Source organism: Barbatula barbatula (genome assembly GCF_947034865.1).
Source record: "Barbatula barbatula genome assembly, chromosome: 24".
NCBI lineage: Eukaryota > Metazoa > Chordata > Actinopteri > Cypriniformes > Nemacheilidae > Barbatula > Barbatula barbatula.
The window spans coordinates 13,196,425-13,222,012 of NC_136787.1; the positions used below are offsets into that span (position 1 = coordinate 13,196,425).

A 25,588-nucleotide genomic window follows, 5' to 3' on the forward strand; every position below is an offset into this window, starting at 1 on the left:
CTCTCTCTCTTTTGTCATTCATCTGGTCCCGTTTTGTCCCCTGACCAAGAGGATGTCAGTTACATGGATGGGATATGCATGTGTATACTGGGTGAGGACTTTGAGGTGAACGTGGGTTCCGTTCCCCAATGAGTCCCCAGAGATAGATACTTGATATAAGGTCAGTGTGCTTTGTGACCAACTTTTCAGGAAAACGCACTGGATTTGTTGTCAAGGAAGGGTTTGAGGTGAGTGTACTAAATCTTTATCATGCTTACGCCAAATTATTTGAAATTTCTGTCACATCACAGATTATTGTACCAGAGAAAAAACATCACGTGATCTAATATGTAAATAATGTGTAATGTTTTTGATGTGAACATGTGACATAGAGACATCTAGTGGTAGTATTACGTTATATCAACTGGTGGTCATGTTTTGTTTCTGTTAGCAGTTAAATAAAGTTGTTTGAGGAAGAAGCAGTAAAGTACACTAACCCTCTCAACAGGTAGTGGTCTAGCTTTTGTTGAAACAAGTAACTTTGTATTAGCATGTACTATTGCTCATTTATGACATATCGCTTATTGCTCCCTGAACTCTTTGTAAGTCGCTTTGGATAAAAGCGTCTGCTTAATGTCTAAATGTAAATGTAATGGGTGCTTTTCAATTCTTATTTGTGCATCCTCATTTCCTTACCTCGCTTCCTTTCCTCGCAACTTTCACACAGAACGCGTAATGCACTGCGGTGGCCAAACTCAGCGAGTTCAGCTATTTTGAACTTTGACATTATTTACGACACTTGTAACAGACAGTTGCGCCACATGTCAACCACATGGGGGAACCTGTGAGCAAGAGTTCTTTAGTGCTGCTTTAAGCCAATGCATACACAAAAGTGATGCCACATGCATTTGGGTTGAATTCCAGACTTGGCCAAACCTCTCAATCGGATGGCTAAAAAATTATTAGATGTCCTCAAGGACAATGGAGCTTCTAGGAAGATATTAATGCTGGCCTAAAGATGCATATTTAATGTGAATATTGTCATGATTTCGAGACAAAGATCCCACTCGCATACAGTGAATAACAAAACAAGACTTTAATTAAATCAAAAGACTAAAAAATCACAACAGAATGTAGGCAAAAAACTCTCAAAGAAAATACTTCCCAGAAGGGGCCAAAAAAAGAACAAACAACTAGAATAAATCGTTGCGTTTTATGAACTGGCAAGGCAGGAACAGGGTAGACTGGACATGGGGTTATCAATTAGAACAAACCACCACAGGACAGCACAAGGGCATTAAATAGGGTAACTAACAAGGGATCATTACTATAGTTAGGTGTAGGGAATGAAACCCTAACAGGGAGATAAAGGGGAAACGAGGGGGCGGGGCCAAGACTCATGACCGGAGAGCAGATGAGCACAAAGACATGGCACTGTCACAACCCTGTCCACAAAACTAGAAAATGATGAGGACAGGATCATGACAAATATTTCCCTTAGCAAGCCTTTAGCTCACCAAACAGAAACTGCCCATCTCTGTTTCTCTCAATTAAAGCTGTTGGGCTGGAATCGTGGATTGATTTAAAAAGAAAAAATGTTGCCATCTTGTGGAATTTTGTAGGAATATCGATTCCAATGAGTTTTTTTAGGTTGAATATCTGATATATTTCTTTTACCTAGCCCGCTTGACATGTTATGTTTATTTAAAAACAAATAGGAGTTCACAGAATAATAAAACATTACAGCAAATATTAGAAAAAGTCGCTTTTAGTATTTGTAATAAATAAACAAGATTAACTTGTAGTATTTATTGCTACTGTTCCAACAGGAATAGTTATTAGCAAAAAATATAGTTATGAATGTATATTCTTTAAATTGCTTTAAAATATAAATTTATTATTGTTACTAGATCTCAGAATTGTATAGAGTATGAAAAACATTTTATTAAATTAAAAAAAATTATTTTTTATTTATAAATAAAAAACATTTTATTTATGTTTTGATACCATTAGTTATGCTCAATTAAATTGAATGTAATTTGATTTTCGGTTGACGTGTTAAAAAAAGTAAAGTAAGTATTTTTTGATTGTTTCTGCTTGTTTTCCAGCAGAGGGAGCTCTTTAGTTCTGTGTGGTTGGAAAATATAAGGTTCGAGAGAGCTAGGAATAAACAACCTAAACACTATAATTCATGTCATTCTAAAGAGTATATCAGTATGTCACATTTCTTGAATGACTTGGAGAGGTCTAGAATTACTGTCGGGAATTAGTGTCAGGAAGTTTAAAACGTACCACATCACTTTACATTAACAAGTCCATTGGTCTTGTTTGTAAATGCAATTTGGAATTGTATATGAACAGAAACCCTTTAAAAACTTCTTCTGCCATAGGTTTGATCATCTAGGAAAACACAGCGGCTAAACTGTATAAACTTTGGATAAACACGTCCGATAAATGCTAATATGTGCGTCAATGGAAGAGTACATATATATATATATATATATATATATATATATATATATATATATATATATATATATATATATATATATATATGTATATATATAAGAACACGGTTTACACAAATGTGTACTTCAATCTTTTCCTTTGAATTTCTCCTCCACTCTGCAGTAATCCTTTTAAATTTGCGTAAGCGTTGGCTTGGCATGTAATTATGAAGGACCGTAAGTGTGAATCTCACTGAGAGAACTTTATGAGTCAGATGTACACATGCCATTTTCCTTTAAGATAAGTATAATATGAGATGTGCAGTCTCTGCCTGTCTCCATGGTAACACAGACTTTCAGCTAAAAGAGTTCCAGTGTCAGCCCTGCTTCGCTCATGCAAAAATAAAAAAATGGATTTCCAAAAGACAAATGAGTAAAAGTAGTGATGTAATCCAGCAATGAGAACTACATTTTGTGGCACCAGGCAGTGAGGCTGTTAATAATAAACAGTTTCTTTCCTTCAACTGTTTACGCTCCATTTTCAAATGTGGCATTCCAAGATTTCAGAGGGAGGGACGGTTACATTTTTTATTGTAGTACAAAGCCACTCCAGGACATGACTTAAAGTGAATTGATCGGGTACAGAAGATAGTCATTTAATTCAACGTGGAATTTAATGTCATAACTGTACAGATTATAACGATGCTTTGAATTGTGAACTTGAGCAAATCAAACATTTAGTTTTGACCAAACACCTTAATACATGCCCACAACATAAGACTGAGATTTTAGCTGATATGAAATATAATGATTTGTTCTACAGTGGACAAATGTCAGATAGTCAGATTAGTTTGTCAATCCGTTGGTGGAGTGGAGAAATGCAGAACTATCAAAGCCGACAGAGAGAGGCTGCCAAGAGCGAGAAGCAAGCTGTTCTTCTGTCACATCAGTATCTGGGATCAATTAATGGGCGAGTTCTTTGGAACAGGAGCATTTGCAGTTTGCTAAATCATAAATATGTTTTCATCTTCTCGCTAAACAAAGAGAGGCGGTGCTAAGGGATCATTTCCTATCAGTTCCTTCATTAGTTTGACCGTTAGAGCCACTGGAACTCAGCTTAAAGGGACAGGTTACCCCAAAAATGAATTAAAGGTCCAGTGTATAAAATTTTGCGGCATATAGCGGTGAGGTTTTGAATTGCAACCAATGGCTCACTCCTTTCCACTCCCTCTCAAAGCACTACAGCTGACACAGGTATAAGATGTCATCACATTTCAATGTGGGTCTTCAAAAACTCTTTAGCAAAATTAGCATTCCGATCTTTCTCACACTAGCTCCAGAAAGAAGGAAGGGATGTCCATGAGTTAGTTTGATGTTATTTGTTTGCATACAGCCAGAAATGCAATTCACTCTCTGTAAAGACCTTTACTAAATCTAAGCCACCATCCGCTTTCAAAAGCAATGCTAATATTTTAAAATCCGTTTGTGTTCTAGGGAAGACAGACACATCGTACAGGTTTGAAATGTCATGTGATTGGATCAAATCTGTACGTCCGCCCAGAATTGTATGTGTTTTTCAATTGACTCTGTATGTGTGAGTGATTTTATGAATCGTAGAATAACAGAGAGTCTACGTAAGGATATAAGGTGTGTGTTTATGTGTGTTGGTATTCATTGGTGGGTAGCATAAGGAGCTGAAATAATCACTCCCTGGAGAGGAGTGAGATTACAGTCCTGAACCCACTCCATCCATCCATTACATAAGAGCGAAACAGCTGCCCCTCCACAGTGTGTGAATGCGTGGTTGGTCACACACACTTCTGTCCTTGTGTCTGTAAGTTGTTGTGTGCAGGAGAGTTCATGCATAGGCTGATGTGATTACGAATGTGAATTATTCTGGTTCTCCTTCTTGGTTGCCTTGGAAACCAAGTGTCTAAGTTATTTCCTCCTCTGGTATCGGGTACATGATCTTACCTAACTGAATATGGGTCTCTGCTTATATGGATCAGCCATTTATGCCCATCACATCAGTCACATTTAGAGCCAACAATGGACGGAGCGAAGTGGCCTGTTTTATTTATCAATGTTGTATTTATTTTATGCAAATAAAGATGATTGATTAAATGACTTTGCTTGCTGAGAACAATGCTGAGGATTTTAGCGCACCAAAAAAAAAGTTATTTTTGCCATCCTGGCTACTAGCTGTTTTTAAAGGTGCAGTGTGTATTTGTTTTGAAGGATCTTTTGACAGAAATGCGATATAATATACAACCAGGTACTATGTCTTCATAAGTGACCTTACATAATGAAGATTAAATGAGCTATTAATATCTACATACACCTCGGGTCCCCTTACATGGAATTCACCATGTGGTTTCTAGTAGCCCTGGCCTAAACGGACAAACTGCTCTACAGAGCACATTTCGTAAATACATAGTCTCCTTCGGCAATGAAGCGAAAACGTGAGTAATCTTAGTTCTGTGTTTCAGCCACCGAAGTGCTTCGAAAGGGATGGCTGGAGTGAACCATTGGTTGCAATTCGCAACCTCACCACTGGATGCCACTAAATTTCATACTGCACCTTTAAAACTTAATCTGCCCAATGTTTCTTACACTTCAGATCTTCCTTAAACTTTCAAATAAGACGTGGTTTGAAAGATTCTTGTACACGCTGATGGTCAAAGCAAGCAGGGGTTCAATCCTCATGGGCTCGGCTCTCTGTCCTGAGTTTAACTGTCTTAAACGCTGTCCCAGCTGGCCCTTTTCAACCTGCACACAGCAAGAATCAGCTGCCACCTGCTCTTATACGAGGTGAGGTAGCGACAGTGTGCACAGCAGAATTGTCTCTGTGTCCCTCAGATGTGAACAAGGGTCGTGTTTTTGTGTCCCAAACAGCTTTAACACAGAAGACAAAGATTTTGAATTAATGATCAGCTGCGTGTGTATGTGTGTGAGAGGAGGGTTTAAGGTCATTGTTGGAATTGTAGAGAACAGGAGGCCATTGCAAGGATTAATCTGCTGCTCACATGCTGTTAGATCAAGCATCTGGCACCACACACACACACACACACACACACACACAATAATTTAGTGATGCCACTGTTTCAGTAATGACACTTTGCACAACATGTCCGTAGAGAACAGAGGACTTCCACCAAGCTGTAAGTTTATTAGTATTTTTGTTGTTTTTAATGGTGTAAATGTGGATATTATTGAGCTGTATTACTGTGGTGGCTTACTATGACGGTTTGTTTTGTAACAATAGTCAGATGTCTGTCTTATCAGTTATCAAAAGAGTTTGAATTGTTCGATTGTGTCACCTACGTTTCTTTGAGAGATGGGATTTGCATTTCAGTTTATCTTTGCACTACAGAGGCGGACAAAACTAAATCACATTTGCAATGAGTGTTTTGGTGTTTGACGCCGAAATGCTTGTAAAATAACATCCGTCATGTTTACTAAGTGTTAGTGATGTGTTTAACATGCTTCGCTCTGAAACGCTGGACCAGCCGGGAGTCTGTACTCTAGGAAGAATAGCTAAGAGTTTTGTCTTTGGAGTTTCAGTTTTATTTAAATGTAAATGAATCCCTGCCTCTGTTGGAAAGATGCTTCTATTGTTTGGTTTGAAAAAGATGTTTTGTACTACAGCTTTGGGAAAGTTTTTTTCTTCGAAGTAGCTTTACATTCATTATCACATGCAAAGTGCTCACACGGTTCTGCTGACCGATGCAAGAAACCTCTGTTGTGAAGTATGATTTGCTAAATTATATTTTGTTCCATTTAATTCTTTATTCATTTTGTATATACATAGAAATAAAGTTTTTATGTAATACACCATGATATTTTATATTTAAAGGTAAAGCATTTTTAAAATGTTCTTTGCGTTTCAATTTACTTTTGTGATGAATAAGTCAAAAAAGTCAAATACGATACATGTTAGACAAAATGTTAAAGGAGAAGATAGAAATCTTTAAGTATGTACTGTATGATGATTTGTACAAAAATGTATGATGATTTGCATTTACAGATGTCGCACGGAATGTCTTTTCATAGACTGATTTGATTTGTATTTATTTATTTAATTTAATTTTATAGAATATTGTTTTGACAGAATGTTATTGTGTCAAAATTCTCTTGAGCTTTTCTCACACACATTCCATATTGGCACTGCAAACTGATAGAATGCACTTTCTCCTCTCTCTACAAGCCAGGGCTTAACTTGTTCCTAGTCAGGATATGTAGCATTTGTCATAGCATATGGCGACTGGATTCAAGGCAGAGCTTTTACCCACCATGCATTGTGGCTTAATGTTAACTGTTGCTTTTACTTAAATCTGTGTTCGGGCTGAGAGAACAGAGCTCTCCAGATGGTCCCCGCGAGTGCTTGACTTGTTTAAATATTTTGCTATCGTCTCTGTCCAGCATCTCTTGAGGCAGAACGGAACATTGTTGACCCAAAATAGCAATGTCTCCTGTGACCTCATTTAATAGCACTTAACAAATTGGCTTTTGTGTCGTCTGTTAGAATGAAAAGTGTATGAGGAAATGGGAGAGAAATATACAGTAATGTTTTTATTAACAATGGAAAATTTTAGTTGTGAGTTGTGACCAACCTAGGTAAGAATATAACATAATTTTAAAGGTATAGTTCACCCTTAAATGAAGATTCTAGATCAATTAGTTACTCACTCGCATGTTATTTTAAACCTGTATGCCTTTCTTTCTTTTGAAGAACACAAAAGAAGATACTTTGAGAAATGTTGGTAACAGAAAACTGCGGGTCCCCATTGACTTGTATTGGTTTTGTGTCCATTCAATAGAAGTGAATGGGGACCAACGATTTCTTCAAAATATATATTTTTTAAAAGAAAGTCATACAGGTTTAAATACCAAGTGGTTGACTGAGTTTACAAATTAATCTGTATCGAGGCAGACGCTAAATATTCCTGCTTTCTTTTAACGTAACAAACAAGTGTGTTAATGTGTTCACCTTCTGTCTCTCTCTCACTCTTTTTTCCCTCATGCTATACAGAATTTATTTAGATGCCAAGGCATCAATCAAATAAATTGCCTACATTTAATTTGATCTGCCTCCAGCGGGAGATTACTCTGTTTTTTTATCCAAAAGCTTGTTTAGACAGCGTGGAAACTACAGCGTTGTTCTAGCGGGTATTAAAAGACATTCACAGTTTATTTTCACAGTCTATGTATCTGTCTCTGCAGATATTCAGGAGTTTTATGAAGTGACCCTCCTGAATTCTCAGAAGAGCTGTGAGCAGAAGCTCGTGGAGGTCGTTCACATGACCGAGCAGTGGGAACACACTGCCACCACCTCCAACTCTCCCACTGAGGGTCCACAGCCAGCCTCCGCACCACCAGAGGTGAGGCATATTCATGCAGATAGACTTTTGCCACGGGTGTCTGATTTTGTTTCAGATTTATACATTGAGCTACATTTTTGTGACATATTTTCATACTTTGGAGGTTCAGTGTTGCGTAGGCCGGTTGAAGAGAGGACGGCCCTTTGGAGGGAGGGTTAATTTCTCAGTGTGCCAGAGGACAATAAAAAGCTTCCAGCCTTTTATAACACCACCATGTGCTGTTTATTTTGGCCTGCTGGTGTGTTTGTGTTAATTCTCTCCATTAATCGGACAGTTCTCCCAAAAATGTAATTTATCTGAGCACAGTTTGAGATGTTGTTGAGATCTCTTCTGTTGTTTAAATGGAGGTACGCTTGAAATTCCAGGGTCTTTGGTGCAGGAACAAAATCCGAAATGTATGAGATGTAAGCGGAAGTCTCCATTTGTTTTCTATCTAATCTCCTTGCTGTCAAGGTAGATAGATCTATTAGAAAGATCTTTGTAATTTATCTGTCCTGTTTGTCTTTAAAATGCAGCACCCTGTGTGTGTGTGTGTGTGTGTGTTTGAGGCTTTGTCCGGTCTCTGTGATAAGTTGAGTAGTAAGGTCTGTGACAGTATAATTAAAGGCAATAAATGAAGTCATAGATATGTGAAGAATACAAATGACTTCACAGTGCGTATGGACAACACTTTTGTGTTCTCAGATGCGGGTGAACTCAGTAGCGCCGCACAGAATCGCTGACACAACACTACTCACAATAAAACACGGCACAAAACATGTCAATCAAACACCTACTGATAAAATCCTACCGGAGACTTTGCATGAATAGAGCCTCAAATTTTCGGAGTATATGAGATTATATTGCGTCGAAAAGTGGCTTGGACAAGATTCGTATTGCTTGGAAGATTGCAGAGTGACTGAGCATTTGTGCAACATTAAGTGTAGAAACTTTGTTCTATTAAGTCAAGTGCACAGATCACCAAACTTATGTTAATGTTATATGTAGTTTTTGTTATATTTGATCTTAAAAGATAAAAGTGTGTATTATTGTATCAGTGCATGTGCAGTAGCTTTCAATGGAAACCCAAATTTAACATCCTGCCACTAGGGGGATGCTGGGTCTGCTTGTCCTGTGTCCAATGTGTCAGTGTATCATGATATTCACCATCAGTAAATCCTTCCTTGCTTTCATTTTTGGGTGAACTCAGCTGATCTCTCACATCTGATTGGTTGGTTGGAATGTGGTCAATAAGACATGGCAAACTCACTTGACAAAATGAGGAAAGCTTGGAACGCACATGTTGATAAAATGTATAATTTAAATGTACAGACGCATCTGCGCATCTGCTAAAATGCATGAATGTTAAAGTTCAATAAAATACAAGAAACACCATAAATAGAAGTTCTAGTGTGTTTGTCTTTTTGTGAGTGTGTCCGCTGGAATGGTTGGTTGTAATTGCACTCTGTTATATAACGGTTGTGTTTGTGAATTTTAGCCTCTCTGCGAGCCTTATACATTATGCATTATATGTGGAAATATTTTTGAATGCAGATTACGTTATTTCTCGGCTTCAAACGTAAAACGCTCATTAAATAAATACCAAGTTGAATATGTTGTATGTGTACACTGTGAAAAAGTTTGAAAAGGATTTAATTTGACTTGAAAAATTAATATCATAACAGACAGTTGTATATTCAATCTTGAGTATCAACAGTTTTATCTAAGCTATTGCTTTCATATCACAAAAATATTATTTCATTTGCATTCCATCAACAAAATACTTCCATAAAAACAAAACGATAAGCTTGAATGTTACCAAGCAACGAATGCTAGAAAATGTGCTGTTATAAAAAATATTGTCACTCTTAAGGTCTTTGCACATACAGTGCTACGGATGCGAAAAACGCAGTAAATCAAACCCAATCCGATTTTTTTATGACAGACGGATATATTGGAGGCAGTGTGTCAATGTGATTGACACAACGTGACGTTGTGCGCAGCTTTTCGGACGCAAATTTCGGACTCAATGTGCAATGGCTTTTAGAATGCTAATTTTCCAATTTTGTATATAGTAGATAAAATGTAACTGTTATATAATCATATCATCAGGTTTTTTAATCTTCGTTCTGTTTCGATGAATGAAGACAGTGCAGTTGCCCTTGATGTTGGAGATGTGAATGATTTCTTAGTGCTTAGAAGTGCATTTCTCCTTTTGTTTCCAGCGAGAAAGACACATGGAACTGAAAGTGGATGAACCAGCAGCAGAAAGTACCAATGCGGAGGTGAGAAACCCACATTCTCTTTACACAAATCTTCATATGGCAACGTGTAAACAACATGCACAAGTACCGCATGCTACAACCTCTGTTTTTTTTGTGCAAAAATGTATTTTGAGCGACGATTATCCTGTGTGATGATGTAAATAAGCGGGTGTGACTCCAATGAGATGCTGCTTGTGAGACTGTAATAAACTCATTGGGATTTCTTTGTGTCTTCATCTTTCTGGTAAAGGCCCAGTGTGTAATTTTTGGGATGATCTATTGATAGAAATGCAATATAGCAATGCCTTCAGAGGTGTATAAAGAGCTTACTCAGTGAAGCATGATGTTTTTATTACCTTAGAATGACCTATTTCTATCTACACACAACACGGGTCCATTCGCCATGTTCTGTCAGCCGTCGTAGTGTTTCGAAAGGGAGGGGTGGAGTGAGCGGTTGGTTCTCGCTAGATTTCACTGACCGGACCTTTAAAATAGATGTTATCATCTGTGGACATGGTTTCTAAATGTAAACCTATATTGTGGTACGAATTGTATTAATTGTGTACATTTGAGCGTTGTGTACACCCTCTGGGATTTGAACCTATGATCTTAGTATTGCCAGAATCATGCTCTTTAAAAACTGCAGTGCTCAGGCGCAATATTGAAGTTATATGTTCAGTAGAGCAGAATGATGACACTGCCATTAGAGAGACTCTCTATTAGAGAGAGCTTTCTTAATTACCTCACACTTATTAGCATGGGACTCTAATATGACTAAGAGAAAGAGGAACTCCCAAGTAGGATCTGTCAACTCGAAAAAGTTCATTTTTGTCAGATAAAAAGTGCATTCCCTTAAGATCTTCTTTCTTCAAAAATGACACGCAGACCATTTTGGGAAAACGATATCTCGTACCTACGGTGCAATTTCACTCCCAAAATGTATTTGTTTCCAGGAAGTCTGCAACAACCTGCTGCTTTAAAATGAGATTGATGCCTCGGGCCTGGCGGCTTTTGTCTGCATTTCGTCTGCACGTACTAATAGTGGGTGGATAGAATCGAAGATTGAGCTCTGTGTGTGCGAAGTGTGATTCTGCCTTTTCCCTAATACAGCATGGAGGCGTGTTGATCTCCGATAATTGCCACCACTGTCTAACTCAACCAGCTCAGATGTTCTCAGAGAGAAACGAACGTAAAAGGGCACAAACATATATTCCAAAAATCTGTGATCTGCTATAGAAGGCACAGCAATTGAAAACCTATTTCAGCCATATTCTTTCATAGTCTGCATCACATACAGGACAGCATGGGCCAGTACAATACCTAATTGTTCCGACCTTGAGTTTGAGACCACATACAGGACAGCATGGGCCAGTACAATACCTAATTGTTCCGACCTTTGAGATCAGTCGTGCTTGTAAGACGGCGAACCCTGAGATGGACTGTTGCGTAACGTGTAACCCATATACTCTCAAGACCAAACCAAGGGCGCTGTGTTTGAGACATTCGTGGCTTTTCTGAATTTGAAAAGAGGGCAGAGCCTATTATAGGCCGACACAAAGACAACACCTAAATATAGTTGAAATAATAGAAAAGGCCAGATTAATGAAAAAGTCCAGAAACGATTCCAGGCAGGCTGAACCGAGAGCTTTCACTTACGCTGAATGAATTTCCGACCCCTCCTTCCTCTTTTGTTTCTCTGGTGGGCCACTTGGGCGTCTATCGCATTGCTCTGCTCAACTCGCCTCGGCCTTGCTCATACATACACACATGCACGCACAGACTACCCGTGGCATCTCCAGATGCCATGTCTGTTCACATGAGAGAGTGTCACTGCTCGCAGGTGTGCTGCCTGTAATTGGTCACTCACTCCACTCACTAATGCTGCATGCCTCAGGTGCTTCACACATGCACACATTTGTTTGTGAACCTATTTCTAGCGGGGTCTGCTGCTAAATTGGAGGCAAAAATTTCACTAATATAGTATTAGTTAAGAGATAACAAAAGAAACTATTTATCTGCTAATTGACTTCATGTAAATGTACTCATCTTGGATGACAACAGGGGTTAGTAAATGATCATGAAAATGTATGTTGAAAGTGCACAAGTCCTTTAACAACTGCACTGCGTTTAGTTTCACAACCATCCAGCTGTGAACGAGAGTTTCAACTGCATTCCACAAAACAAATCGAATTATTTTGTGTATGCAAGCCTCGCTTGTAGACAGACGTTGACATTGTTAGCATAGCAGCTAGAGCACTAGTCGTCCACAAGGAGTTCATTTAAGGAGAAAACAAAGCAGAACTTGGCATCAAAACAATGGCTCACCGGCCAAGTTCACGTTTGCTCGTAAGACCTTCCGTCTCAATGTCTTGCCGACCCCATTTCTTAATGATTCCCATGCGTCTGCGGGAAAGTGTTTGAGAGCACTCGCTCTCATAACGTGATCACTCAAAGCCGCTTTGAGATCCGTCTGCTGAAGAGCTTAGCGTGTGTGAGAGAGACGTAGACTGCGCCGTGGCCATTGTGCTGTTGGTTACAGAATGAAAGCCGTGATCAGGGTTATGTTTCGTGAGGAGTTTCAGGAGCAACCGTTGTACAGACGACAGGTAAGACTGCGAGAGGAAGTCCAGGTCTGGGTTGTAATGCTGCTTGTATTGGAGATGCTCCATTTTTTTGGTATGGATAGAGCATGTGTGGATATTTAGTTGAAATGAAATCATCATGGGTTGAGTTACTTTCCCGAAGTTCTGTGGATCGGTCCCATTCCCTCTTTTCCCAACATGCAATGGGACATACATCATTTATATGGTGTCATTGTTTATGAGTTTGTCTGTTTTGTTTACATTGCTGTTGTTGATTTTGTTGTCATGTTTTGTAACTTGTTGTCTTGTGAGAATGAGTTTCATCCTTTTGTTCTTGCTCGAGTAGTAATTTGATTGGTTGTTTCCCTTGTTGTATTTCTTTGTTTTGGTCGTTTAAAGTAAATAAAGTTGATCTAACTAAAATCTTCTTATTGTGAGTAATTGCTGCATTTTTGTTTTGTGTGTGTGTGTGTGTGTGTGTGTGTGTGTGTGTGGAAAACATGTTTTTTAGATGCAAACACAGTGTTTTGCAGATACAGCACTAACAGCAAGGTCTTAATATCTAAACCATGTGTGGATATTTTGTCATACTGGAAAAAACCTTCACTAGTTGTTCAAGTTCATTGCTGCTTTCCTGGCAAATCACAGAATGCAATTCATCCAAATGGGCCACCATTATCATATAAGACCTTTAATGTTATAAAAATCATTTCAACGATTCACTGAAAATAATTCACACTGTGGGCAGAAACAGACTCACCTAGTAGATTTTTCTAAAACTAACGCATATTTTATTTATGTTGATGTTTGGATTGGCTGAAATCATTTTTGCAAGACTATAGGAGTGTTGTATTGTTATCGGCTTTGTAGAGTAAAGGGATTTAAGGAATATGTTTATAGATTTTTGGGACAAATCCATACTTATTGCCCCCTGCTCTGGTTACTTTTTCTGTATTTGACAACAGCACACATAATCATATGTTTGATATTTTACGTAAGCAGCACTCTTTTTATACATTTAAATGATCAGTGTTAATATGAAGAACATACAGCATGTTATGCGATTCATCAGGCTTGATCTGCTGATGTTAGGCACGGTTACTCTTTCTTCTCTCTTTGTCCTGCTGGAATGAGAGAATGAATGCTCTTTTTATATTCAGTTATGAGAGTCTGCCTGAAGGGTGTCGATGGCAATGAAGTTTAATATGAGTTCTTATCAGTTATTGCACATCCTGATCTAGTATTTCTTTCTTCACAGACGTTCACTTGGCTCAAAAGCTGCGCCCCATTGAATATGCACTATTGACTTTCTACACATACTGAATTATCACCTTCTTTTTTTAGCTACAGTGATTTCCCTTTACAAAGAATTGGATGAAGAAAGACTGTGATAGTCCGTGATATTTCCAGATGATATAAGGGTGGGGAGAAAGAGAGTCTGGGGCTCAATAAATAACTTCCTTTTTACTTTTTTTTGCATGGAATTTTCCACATGTAGAATTGTCAGGCTTTGCTATTAGTGATGTCTTCATTTAACCATTTAATGTACATTTAACAAGGTTTTCTTTATAAAGTTTAAAAGTAGAATACAATAGTAAAACATAATTTGGGACCCATTCTAGTTCAATAATCTTATGTTTTTAGAGCTGAACTGAATAATAAACGAGAAGAAATGTAGGTGATGTACTACTTTTTATCTAATGGGATTTGACTTGGGAAATTGCCCATTGATTACCACAACTGAGCCAGTCGGATAAATATATAAGACTTAAAATAAGACTTTCGGTTTACTGTAGTTCAGGAAAAGTGTTTTTTGAAAAATTGTGGATAGAGAGAAACTTTGTGCACACCAAAGAAAGCTCAAAATCTTAAGGGTCAGTTTTGATTTCACATTCATATTTAAGGATTGTAATAAAGGCGTTTCCTACAATTTTGTATACAGATACTCAAACCCTCATTCGTTGGCTAAGTGCCTCTAAATCACAGAGCTCACGGTACTGGGGCTTTCCAAGACACCCCAAAACAAACCTCGATTGATGTTGTCAAGGCCACCATGAACTGCTTACTCATGTTCCTCTCTTAAACCCTTCAAACTGCCCAGCAGAGCCAAAGAATAATTCCTACATTTTAATTCCCCTTTGGAATCAGCTTATCTCTGCCTCGGATAACCAAAAATGCAATGAATTATCAAAATAAGAAAACATGTAAACGCACAATACAACAGCTATTATCTTTAATGTAGATGCGGAGGGCTAGAGTGGGAAATGCTGATTTCCGACTGAGCGAGGAGAGCAGCGTGTGTCTTTTCTTTTGTGTGCGCGTGTGCGCGCGCGCGCGTGTGCTGTGAGATCCAGAGGCGTTGGGATGCTCTGTGATTTCAGCAGCAGCAGAGGCAGCAGTCTGAGCCCCAGCCATGCGGCTGAACAGCGCATAGCGCTAACAGGCGCCGCGCTGTTGGACTACCGCAAGATCATGCTCAGCGTCAGCGTTAGCTCCGGCCGTGCCTTAGTCTTACTCTCTCTATGAATCTGTCTCTGTATTTTTCTCTGTTAATGTGGTGCTGATGAAGGGAAAACTGATTTGAGCTGTTTGGCTCAGGATGGATTGCTTGTGTATTGTCACAACTAAGGTAAGAAGCGCAGCGTTAGAGAGAGGAGAGGAGCAAATGACAAAGCAAGGGAAGAAGCATTTTTGTGTGTGTGTTTGTGCATATGTGTCGGTTGTGGAGTTACTGAGGGTATCATTATATGTCGTGTGTTAATATGCCTTTTGTTTTTAAGCGAGAGGGGAAAATGTGAAACAGTGTTTTGTTTGTAAGTATTTTTATTTGCCAGTTTGCATCGAACAACTTATTCCCAGGCTTATGGCTTTGTGGCGTAAACTTGTCAGAAACTTGAAAGGGTCTCACACACAGCAAGCCTCTCTACAGGCAGCAAACCTTTTAGCTCATCTTCTCGACTGGAGGCACAGCAGTGCTGAAATACATTATTGATGGTCAGTCCATCAGCAAACCGAGGTTTTATCGGATTTTCCTGCCTTTGCTGGTGCAGGTATCTGGGCGAGGAGCTCTTTGAGTGGCATTAAAGGGTTGAGTAGCCTACTGCCAGTCTGCCTGGTCTGCTTGAGCTAATGGAGTTTATATCACTGGAGTCGAGCTGCTCTGTTTACAAGCTTCTAAATATACAGAATGGACAATTTGATATCGGGTTCCTGCTCTGTTTAATGTTCTCTGTGGGTAGATTTTTCTAGTCTGAATGAACGAGCGAAGGAGATGTGTGGGTAGCTACATCTCTCTATCTCATTCACAATCAGTGCATCTGCAGTTCAGCGTTCTGTGAGTTGAAATATTAATGTTTATATTTGCATGCTTTGTTAACTGTTTATTGGAGGTGCTCTTGTGACTGTAATGCGGGCAGCACGGCGCTGCGCAGTGAATTCCAAATGTGGATCCTCTACAGTTGAATGGACAGTTCTTTAATGCAGCAGCTTTTAAAATACTCAATGGTTTCATATGTTTTGTTCTCAGACAAAGCCCTTACCAAAAAAAGCTGAGCTTTATTAACATTAGGGTTCTTTAGTGATTTCCTCATACATGTGAAAAAATGTTATAGCAGTCCCATACTACATACAGGAATATTCATATAATCCATATTACATACAGCCATATTCATATATACTTTAAATGGTACTCCAAGATACTTCACAAAATATCAGAGTACTACTATGGTTTTAAAATGGTCAAAATGTTGCCGTGGTGACCATGCTACTATGGTAACCTTTGTTGTTGGAAAGGTCATTCTGTTGTTGCATAGGCTTTTTGGATTCTACATTTGTATTACAGAATGAATGAATGAATCATTGAATTACTTACTTACTTGATGTAAGTGATTTCTGTTACTTCTGAACTGTAGTATAATTAAAAATAGGAGTTGAACAATTTATGTAGTCCTAAGATACTGAGCTTGTTTGAATCAGGAAATATGATGCTCAGGATTCCAGTAAAATCTGTTTGTACTCCGCTGTGGCCTACTGGAAATATTAAGGGTGTGCTCACCTCATTGACAGACAACATGCATCATTTATTTGTGTTTTGGAGACATGCAGTGCTTTGATGAAGCAGTAACCATCTAAAATATTCAAAATACTCTACATTTGTTTGAGATTTTCTGAAGTATTGTGGAAATACTGTTACCCAGATATGAATTATTTTACCTGAGTTGGATGTTATAAATGCATGCTTCATATACCAGGTATTTTAGTACAGTTGCATCAAAGTTTACTTTAGAAATGAACATTGATTTTAGTTATTGATGTGATAGTTCAACCAAGAATCGAAAATCTCTTGTTATTTCAAAGATGTATTTCTATTTTTTTCTGCAGAACACAAAAGAATATATTTTGAAGAACGTTGGTACCGAACACCCATTCACTCGCATTGGTTCATTGCTATTGTATTGTCCATGCAATAGAAGTGAATGGGTGCCGCCAACTATCTTCAAAATATTTTCTTTCGTGTTCTGCGGAAGGAAGAAAATTATACAGGTTTGAAATGACAAGATGGTGAGTAAATGATCACAGAATTGTATTTGTACACGAATTGTAAAATACAAAAAAATACAGATAACTAGTGGCCTTAGACTTTTACAGCCCAAGTCACTGAGTTAAATTACCCTAAAAAAACACAAAAAGTCCAGAAGCCATCCACAACTCAGGCAAACACTTGACTTCAAAGCAAGACACTTTGAGGTTAAAGGATTATCATCCTGTTTTCTAGCAATTTACCCATAATGATGCTGTTTACAGAGGTCTGGCTGATCGGTGGCACCCTGGAAAGCTTTGTTAAGGGCTCTTAGGGGAAACTCTCCATCTGAAGAAAAAAGTGGATAAAAGAGTATATATCTTGAAAAGAAAAGGACACACGCAGACAGATAACAGATTAAAACAGATAAAGTATTCTGGACTGTAGAGTCTTTCTATTCGGTCTGTTGGTGCCTACTGATGGCAAGACTTGAGCAATACTGACTTTCTGAGCTATACTTACTACAGGCTACCTGAGTAAAGTTGAACATTTTCACAATTCATTAAAAGCAATTGAATAAAAAAATACTACAGGACACTTCTTTCATTATCATATTTTTCATTCTTTTGGGGAAACCTTGAGATTTCTTGACAGTTTTTTTTATTTTGTTGCCCCATGTCCCTTTTTTGCTTTAGATGATAAGAAAGGACAAGACATTATGTGGTAGAGGGACAACTAAAACTAGAAATCCCCATAAATGTTCAGATTTGATCAACATAATCAGATCAAGAAAGTCATAAGCTTGTCATCATATCACCGCAAGAGAGACACCCGTATAGTCAAAATTATCTTCTGGAGAGAGTTTCCTCCCTTGCAAGAAGTAATTATACTATACACTTTTACAGTTATTGTGCTTTACCGCAGGACGTCTTTCCTCCAGCGATGCTGTTGTCAGGTTTTATTGCGCTCTGGCTGTAAATATTTAGTGTGAGTTCTTTCTATTTTAAGTTACAGTGAAGTGTACAAGAGCCTCCAACGTCCTCCACCCCCTCCCTCTGCATATGTACGCAACAGTATATCTGCTCATCTTTTACTCTCTTTCTCTCTCTTTCTCCGGACTGCCTCCACTCTCTTCTGAGTAGTTTATGTTACGTAATAGTTTGCAGGATGTGCTCAGTAGGTTATGGATGGGAGAATATCATCCCACACACGTCGAAAAGAGACGCTGCACTGTACACATGTGTGTTTCACCCCACAGGGCAACTGTTTTTAGTCATGGTCAAAGGTGATATAATGATAATCTCTGCCTCCACCCCAGCAGGGCATCACTTCGTTCTCACCCTCCTCCCTCTCCTCCCCTGGACTATGGGGGTTTCAGGGTTCACTCGTGTAGGCTTCACTCATTGATTTTTTAAATATCCCTACAAGGCCACTTTGTCTCACATTTAGATGGAGTTAAATACGTCTGCAGTTCTGTTCATTCATTCAGCGGAGGTGTCGGATCTGCATTCGGGCACTGCCCACGTGTTCTGAGGTGTTAGGCTATGTACAGATTTGACTTTTTTGAAGCTGGTAGCGTCTGTTTTATATTATAATCCAATGGAGTAAACAGTGTTTTCAAAAAAGTCCTGAGTGCTTTTTAAAATGCCAGCGACGGCATCTTTTTCTGCAGCTGAGAGTGTCTTTTGTAAAAACAACAGCTAACCAATGACATACGAGTATCGAGATAATGGATTTTGTCTTGGTCTACTGTTGGTCATGAGTAAAATATGACCTTTAGACCTTAAGAGAGAGTTATTACAACAGCACAAAGTGAACCAGCGAAACTTTAGACATGAAATCTCTGTACAGATTTGTGTGGTTATTACAGACTTTTGTGGTTTAATTATACTTCCCTGTTTGTTTGGGATGTTGTTCTCAAACTGGGGGCCCCAAGATGGATCCGGGGGCACAGATTTTGTGGCATTTTATGTATATAGAAATTTATGCAATCAAACATCAGAAAAACAAGGCAACCAACCAATATAATTGATGTTCCAGAATTTTATAAATGAATATGATTTTGATTTAATAAAAATTCTAAGTTTATGATATACGTTTTTATACGTTTTTAAATAGGGGGAAGGGGGGGACATGGCAAAGGTTTTTCCCTTCAGATTGTATCGGTCTTTGTATTATTCTTTATATTACATTAATTTATTATTTAATTAAGGTTAATGTACTTAACACAAGAGGTTAATGGGTCATGGTTATGGTTTATAAATCAGGGTGAGCAGCTTTGCAAAGTTGCTGAGTTCAGGTTCCAGAAAAGCTTCCCTGCTTCTCTGAGAAGCCCCCTAATCGTCCCCTTGGAATTGATGATGTACCTGCTTGTGCTTAATATTTCAAGAGGCAAGGCCAGAAAAACGCTCACGAGGGTTAAATACATAAATTGCTAGCAGGGGGTCATGAAAAAGCTGCAGATAATAATTATAGGCGCTGTTAGCAATTATTGTTTTGGAATATCATGCATAAAATGTTGCTTCTACCTGATAGATTTGAGTAAAATAGGTGTCCTGAGAATTCTAAGGACACAAGGCTGTGTTCATAGCAATTTGCAGTCTCAATGCTTTCTCATTGGCATTCATAGGGATTTGTATGTAAAGCGTGCTTTGCATTTTGTGTGTTTATGATCACCTTGGCATGTTAGCCTATACAAATTAAGGCAGCTCATAAGTCGAAAAAAGGTATATTTTTAGCAATAGCCAACAATAGATTGTATAATTTTTCTTTTATGCCAAAAATCATTAGGATATTACTTTCAGGTCATTTTCAATGGAGATATTTTGTTAATTTCTTACCGTAAATATATCAAAACTATGTAAAGCTAAGTATTTCCGCTTTAGGGGTCACCTACTCTAATGTGCATGTAGAAAATTATGCTTTATAAAAAACTCACAACAATATTTAAATAGATTAAGTTTAAGATTTGATTGAAAATATTACAAAGAATAATACTTTTTTGATAAAAAAACATACACTTAAATTCTTTTTACAGTATTTCTTTCAGACTATAAAATTAGCAAGAGAGAATCATTATTGCTTTGTAGCTTTGCACTTTTTCTGCAGCACTGTTGGTCCCACTATGCACCTTATTGCATTTAAATGTGATATACAGGTATGTTTTCTGACTAAATGTTTTTGCATTCTGTGTATGCATACTGATTCTTAGTATATATTGTCTCTTTAATTTACTTAATCTTACAAGGATATGCTCACTATGTATGTATCAACTAACTGCTAAGTATTTGGTTGTGAATTACAATATCTTCAATTACAGAAAACATCAGTTTAATTATGAATCAGAATATGAAATAAAGTGGCCGAGAGACGGAGATGAATTTATAGTCTTGCATTTGGCAGGATCATTTTTCAATAAGCAATAAAGAAAACTGGGAGGAGACCAAGAAACTGTTATGTTTTATACACAGTGGAGTGATTATATTTTTATTTATTTAGTCCTAGCAGAACGTCTCCAGAGTTGTTCAGTGTGCTTGTGTCAGGTAAAATGAGGTGACATTAGAAAAGTCTGCCAGCGATGTTTGATTTCTCGTAACAGTCAGGACGTACGGTTACGGTGGTGTGAAAAAGTGTTGGCGCCCTTCCTGATTTCGTATTTTTTTGCATGTTTGTCACACTTTAACGCTTCATATCATAAAACAAATGTAAATATTAGTCAAATATAACAGTACACGCACAACATGCAGTTTTTACATTTTTAATTTTTTTTCAGTTTTAGGCCACCCAGACCTGATCACTGCCACACCTGTTCACAATCAAGAAATCACTTAAATAGGACCTGCCTGACAAAGTGAAGTAGACCAAAAGATCCTCAATAGCTAAACATCATGCCAAGAACCAAATACATTCAGAAACAAAAGAGACAGACTGAAAGTATCAGTCTGGAAAAGGTTATAAAGCCATTTCTAACGCTTTGGGACTCCAGCAAACCACAGTGAGACCCATTATCCACAAATGGTGAAAACATGGAACAGTAGAGAACCTTCCCAGGAGTGGCCGGCCGACCAAAATTACCCCAAAAGCGCAGCGACGACTCATCCAAGATGTCACTAAAGACCCCACAACAACATCAAAAGAACTGCAGGCCTCACTTGCCCCAGTTTAGGTCAGTGTTCATGACTCCACCGTAATAAAGAGACTGGGCAAAGATGTTCTGCAAGACGAAAACCGCTCCTGTGCGTAAAGAACATAGTCTCAGTTTTGCCAGAAAACATCTTGATGATCCCCAATACTTTTGGTGGACTGACGAGACACAAGTTTAACTTTTTGGAAGGTGTGTGTCCCATTACGTCTGGCATAAAAGTAGCACTGCATTTCGGAAAATGAACATCATACCAACAGTAAAATATGGTGGTGGTAGTGTGATGGTTTGGGCTGTTTTGCTGCTTCAGGACCTGGAAGACTTGCTGTGATAAATGGAACAGTGAATTCTGCTCTCTACCAAAAAATCCTGAAGGACAATGTCCGGCCATCTGTTTGTGACCTCAAGCTAACTTGGGTTCTGCAGCAGGACAATGATCCAAAAAACACCACCAAGTCAAATCCACCTCTGAATGGGTGAAGAAAAAGACTTCGGAGTGGCCTAGTCAAAGTCCTGACCTGAATCCGATTGAGATGCTGTGGCATGACTTTAAAAAGGCGGTTCATGCTCAAACCCTCCACTGTGGCTGAATTACAACAAATCTGCAAAGATGAGTTGACCAAAATACCTCCACAGCGCTGTAACAGACTCATTGCAAGTTATCTCAAACGCTTGCTTGCAGTTGTTGTCACTAAGGGTGGCCCAACCAGTTATTAGGTTTAGGGGCAAACACTTTTTCACACAGGTCCATGCAGTTTTAAATTTTGTTTTCCCTTAAAAATAAAAACCTTCATTTAAAAACTGCATGTTGTGTTTACTTGGGTTATCTTTGACTAATATTTAAATTAGGTTTATCTGAAACATTAAAGTGTGACAAACATGCAAAAAAATATGAAATCAGGAAGGGCGCCAACACTTTTCACACCACTGTATATCAGTCATTCTGATGTGTACCTCGAGAATTGCTATTACTGTTAAAGCAAGAGGAATAAAAGCAATGACAGCTTATTTTGTAGTGTCGTTGAATATATTCTACGAATACAAAACTGAGTGGAAAGTTCAATGTTATGAAGGCAAATGTAACATCTACCTACATATCAAGGGAAAAAGTTGAGTATTGATGCATGGTTGTAACAGAGAATGTGATACTGAAGTTATCTATAAAGTGTAATGCAGGGTTAACTTGTAGTCTTGAGCATGCAATGTGTCATTCGTTTAATCTGTTAGCTGTCATTACATGGGGGAGGAAGATAAGATGCTCTTGACATGTTGTGTGTCAAAAGGGATCAGCTTCGACAGGCTGTTAATAGAAACATTTAGTGCAGTAATTTACGAAGGCCTCTTTGGAAACTGTCTTTGTACAGTCACTGATGGGTTGCACACATCTGCTTTTTGTTCTAATGCAGTAAATAACACATTTCAATAAAATTACACATGGAATATTCATATTTTATTCATTATTCACATGTAAATTGGAGACATTTGGTGGCCAACGGAGTGGCCTTCAGAAAGTGTTTTCCTTCAGTCTTTGACAGGGGGTTGAACATTAATTGGAATTGTGATTAGATGAGGTTTTAATTGATGTCATTGTGCATAAGAGTACAAAACAATTCTATAAAATTTGTATTTATAGTAAAAAAATATAGTATAGAATTAAAAATATTTTCTGTATAAGGGCATATTAAGTTTTTCTGGTGTCTCATATATGGATATAATTTGGTTAAATTATATCCATACATTAAAACAATTAAAAAAATTTTTTTTTAACTGTACACTTTTATTTTCTTATTATTTAGCCAGTATAAAGAATTTCTGGGCCTTTGGAAAAAAGGAATTTGTTCTACAAAGAGAAATTCTGACTATATAATTACCAGAGAATGAGGAAATACAATCACGTCTCTTCTGGCTTTCATGTAATACAAAGTGACTTTGTGTTTGTTTCTTAGACCTGTGATGGATATAATTGGATCTTGTGGTATTTACCCAAAACAATTCTCTAAAGCCACTTTAGATACCTTAGATATTCCAAAAAATCTCTTGTGCACCCATTTATTTTATTTACTATATTTAGTTCATATAGTTTCATTTTCATGTTATAGATTTTGCAGGGGTAAAGTAACAAAGTCCACAAAGTCCCAGCCTGCAAGGCTTCCTGGTTATTAAAACCACACAGGACTGTTAAATAAACAGGCTTATTAATGCTTAAATAAGAACTGCTTAACTCCATGAGCTATTTTTGTCAGTGTGGACAATTATGCAGCTAACTTGTTTTAAGCCCCTCAAAGCCTAAGGTAAGTAAAATCGAGCAAACAGACTCCTTTCGGTTCTAGATTGACTTGGTCGAGTAGTAAAGCTTTGATGACCCTTTTTTCCCTGTCAGCATTTTGAAGACGAGTGCGTCTCTCAAGAGTTTAACATTCTTTGTAGACTTTACTTAAGCCAAAAGGATTAATGTTGTCACCTCACAGCCTTCTGGCCTGGGTTTAACATGCAACATGTTTATGAAGTTCATCTCGTGCGTAATCTGCATACGTGCAACCGCTGACAACTACAATATCTCGCAAGAGACAGGTCACATGACTATGTTCACTGTCATTGGTGGTCGCGGCGTCATATAACTCCTACAGGAATTTGCATAAATCAGAACTTTTTCCCAGCATCGTTGGAAGGACATTATTTTTGTCAGGGCAAATCCCTGTATGTGTGAAGACCTCCCTTGTGAAGAAAGTCTCCTGTGGCGTTTGGAAGGCATCACAAGGTGTTGGTTCAGTTACTGCGTCTTGCTCCTTCGTATAGTGGTTTCGTACTGCATTGTTTGCTGGGAGTGTGTTTGCTCTCTCTCCATCTCTCTCTCAACCCCTGTGTCTGTCCCCCTGTTTCAAGCTTCAGGTCAGCTATCAGCTCTATGCAGAAACCAAAGCTATGACCTGACAACAAGTGCTTTTTAAGTATTTTTATGTGGTTGCTATGGTGTTTTGGATGGTTGCTAGGGTATTTTTAGGGTTCCTTGTGTAACTGATGCTTAAAAGAAAAACAAAACCACATTTCTTCTTGTATATCCTCTTCTGTGTTCCACAGGAGAAAGTAAGTAAATAAATAAGAGTAAATAAATGACGAAAATGTCTGTATATTTGGTTGAATTATTCCTATAAGTAACAAGAACCCACTACAATCTTGAACTATGTTCTGTTCCCTAGTAGATGCCTTTTTTATAATATTTCAGGAAAAAGATCACTTAATAGAAGTAACAGCACATGTGTTATTCTTTCTTAAAGAGTAAGAGTTCCTTTTAAGCCCTTAATGTGATCTTTGTAGCATTTTATGTCTACCTGTGTGAAAGAAGAAGAATGAGAAAGCTGTGTATTCACACATGAGCAGGAGTGTATGACTCATTTTTTCAGCAGGAACTGCCTCTGGGATGAGATATATTTGTGCCTGTTAAAGTGTTTTGGCTTCGGTGTAGCTTTGCCGGCTCATCTCTCGTCCTGTCTGTGGTTCTAGCATCTACAGCCATATTTATCCAATGCGTATTCCGCATCTATTTCTGTGTGAACGTCAGGTCACAGCGAGAGGATGCAAATTTTTACAGGCAGAAAGTCTACATACCGTCTCATAAAAGGGCCTCCGACAGAGTATCTGGAGTTTTCGCTGACATAAAAGCCATTGCAGTGCCCAAAGCTGCGGGTCTCAGTTGCAATTTTTTTATTCAGTTGCCTCCGCTATCTCTCACCTCCTCTCTGTTTTCCACCCCCTCAGTCTTCTGCCTCGGTACTCCCCTCTCTTTTGTCACCCCCTCACTCTCTCTCTTTCCCTCGTTTTCTAGTGAGCTCATCTGTACTGTAAAGCTGCTTACCACGGAACAACTAGTTTCCCTGGTAACAAGGAGGCTGGCACCAAAAATATATTCTCTAAAGCATCTCTGATGCCTCCCACTGCATGCTGGCGCTCGCCCGCGCTTTAGACGCCACCCAGCTGGTTTTGTGTCCATACAATAGAAGTTAATGGGAGTCTGTGTTGTTTGGTTACCAATGCTCTTCAAAATATCTTCTTTTGTGTTCTGCAGAAGAAATAAAGTCATACATAATGACATAAGGGTGAGTAAGTTATAAGATAACAATGTACTGTCCCTTTAAATGGGAATAAAGCTATTTCCGAGAAATGCTGTAGAAAACTGAGGTCAACATCTAAACCAACAATTTGTAGATGCATTTGTGCTAAAAAAAAGAAGATCAGGCAGATCAACAGCACAGTGTTTCTCAAAAATCACTTACTGCACCTTTAAAAGAAAAGTCATTG

The 25,588-nt window shown here is 38.2% G+C and overlaps 1 protein-coding gene across 5 annotated transcripts in view; it reads left to right on the top strand.

Moving 5' to 3' along the window:
* Positions 1–12,527: 12,527 nt before the first annotated feature.
* Positions 12,528–25,588, top strand: part of dlg2 (discs, large homolog 2) — a 142,013-nt gene continuing 128,952 nt past the window's right edge. For 2 of the 5 annotated variants that reach the window (XM_079448653.1, XM_079448654.1), the window contains exon 1: positions 15,006–15,261. In XM_079448653.1, the coding sequence (XP_079304779.1) occupies positions 15,232–15,261 (30 nt within the window). In that variant the 5' untranslated portion in view covers positions 15,006–15,231. Of the gene's footprint in view, positions 12,657–15,005; positions 15,262–25,588 lie in introns of those variants that run through there. The other 3 variants (XM_079448658.1, XM_079448657.1, XM_079448656.1) reach the window with 3 other exon arrangements.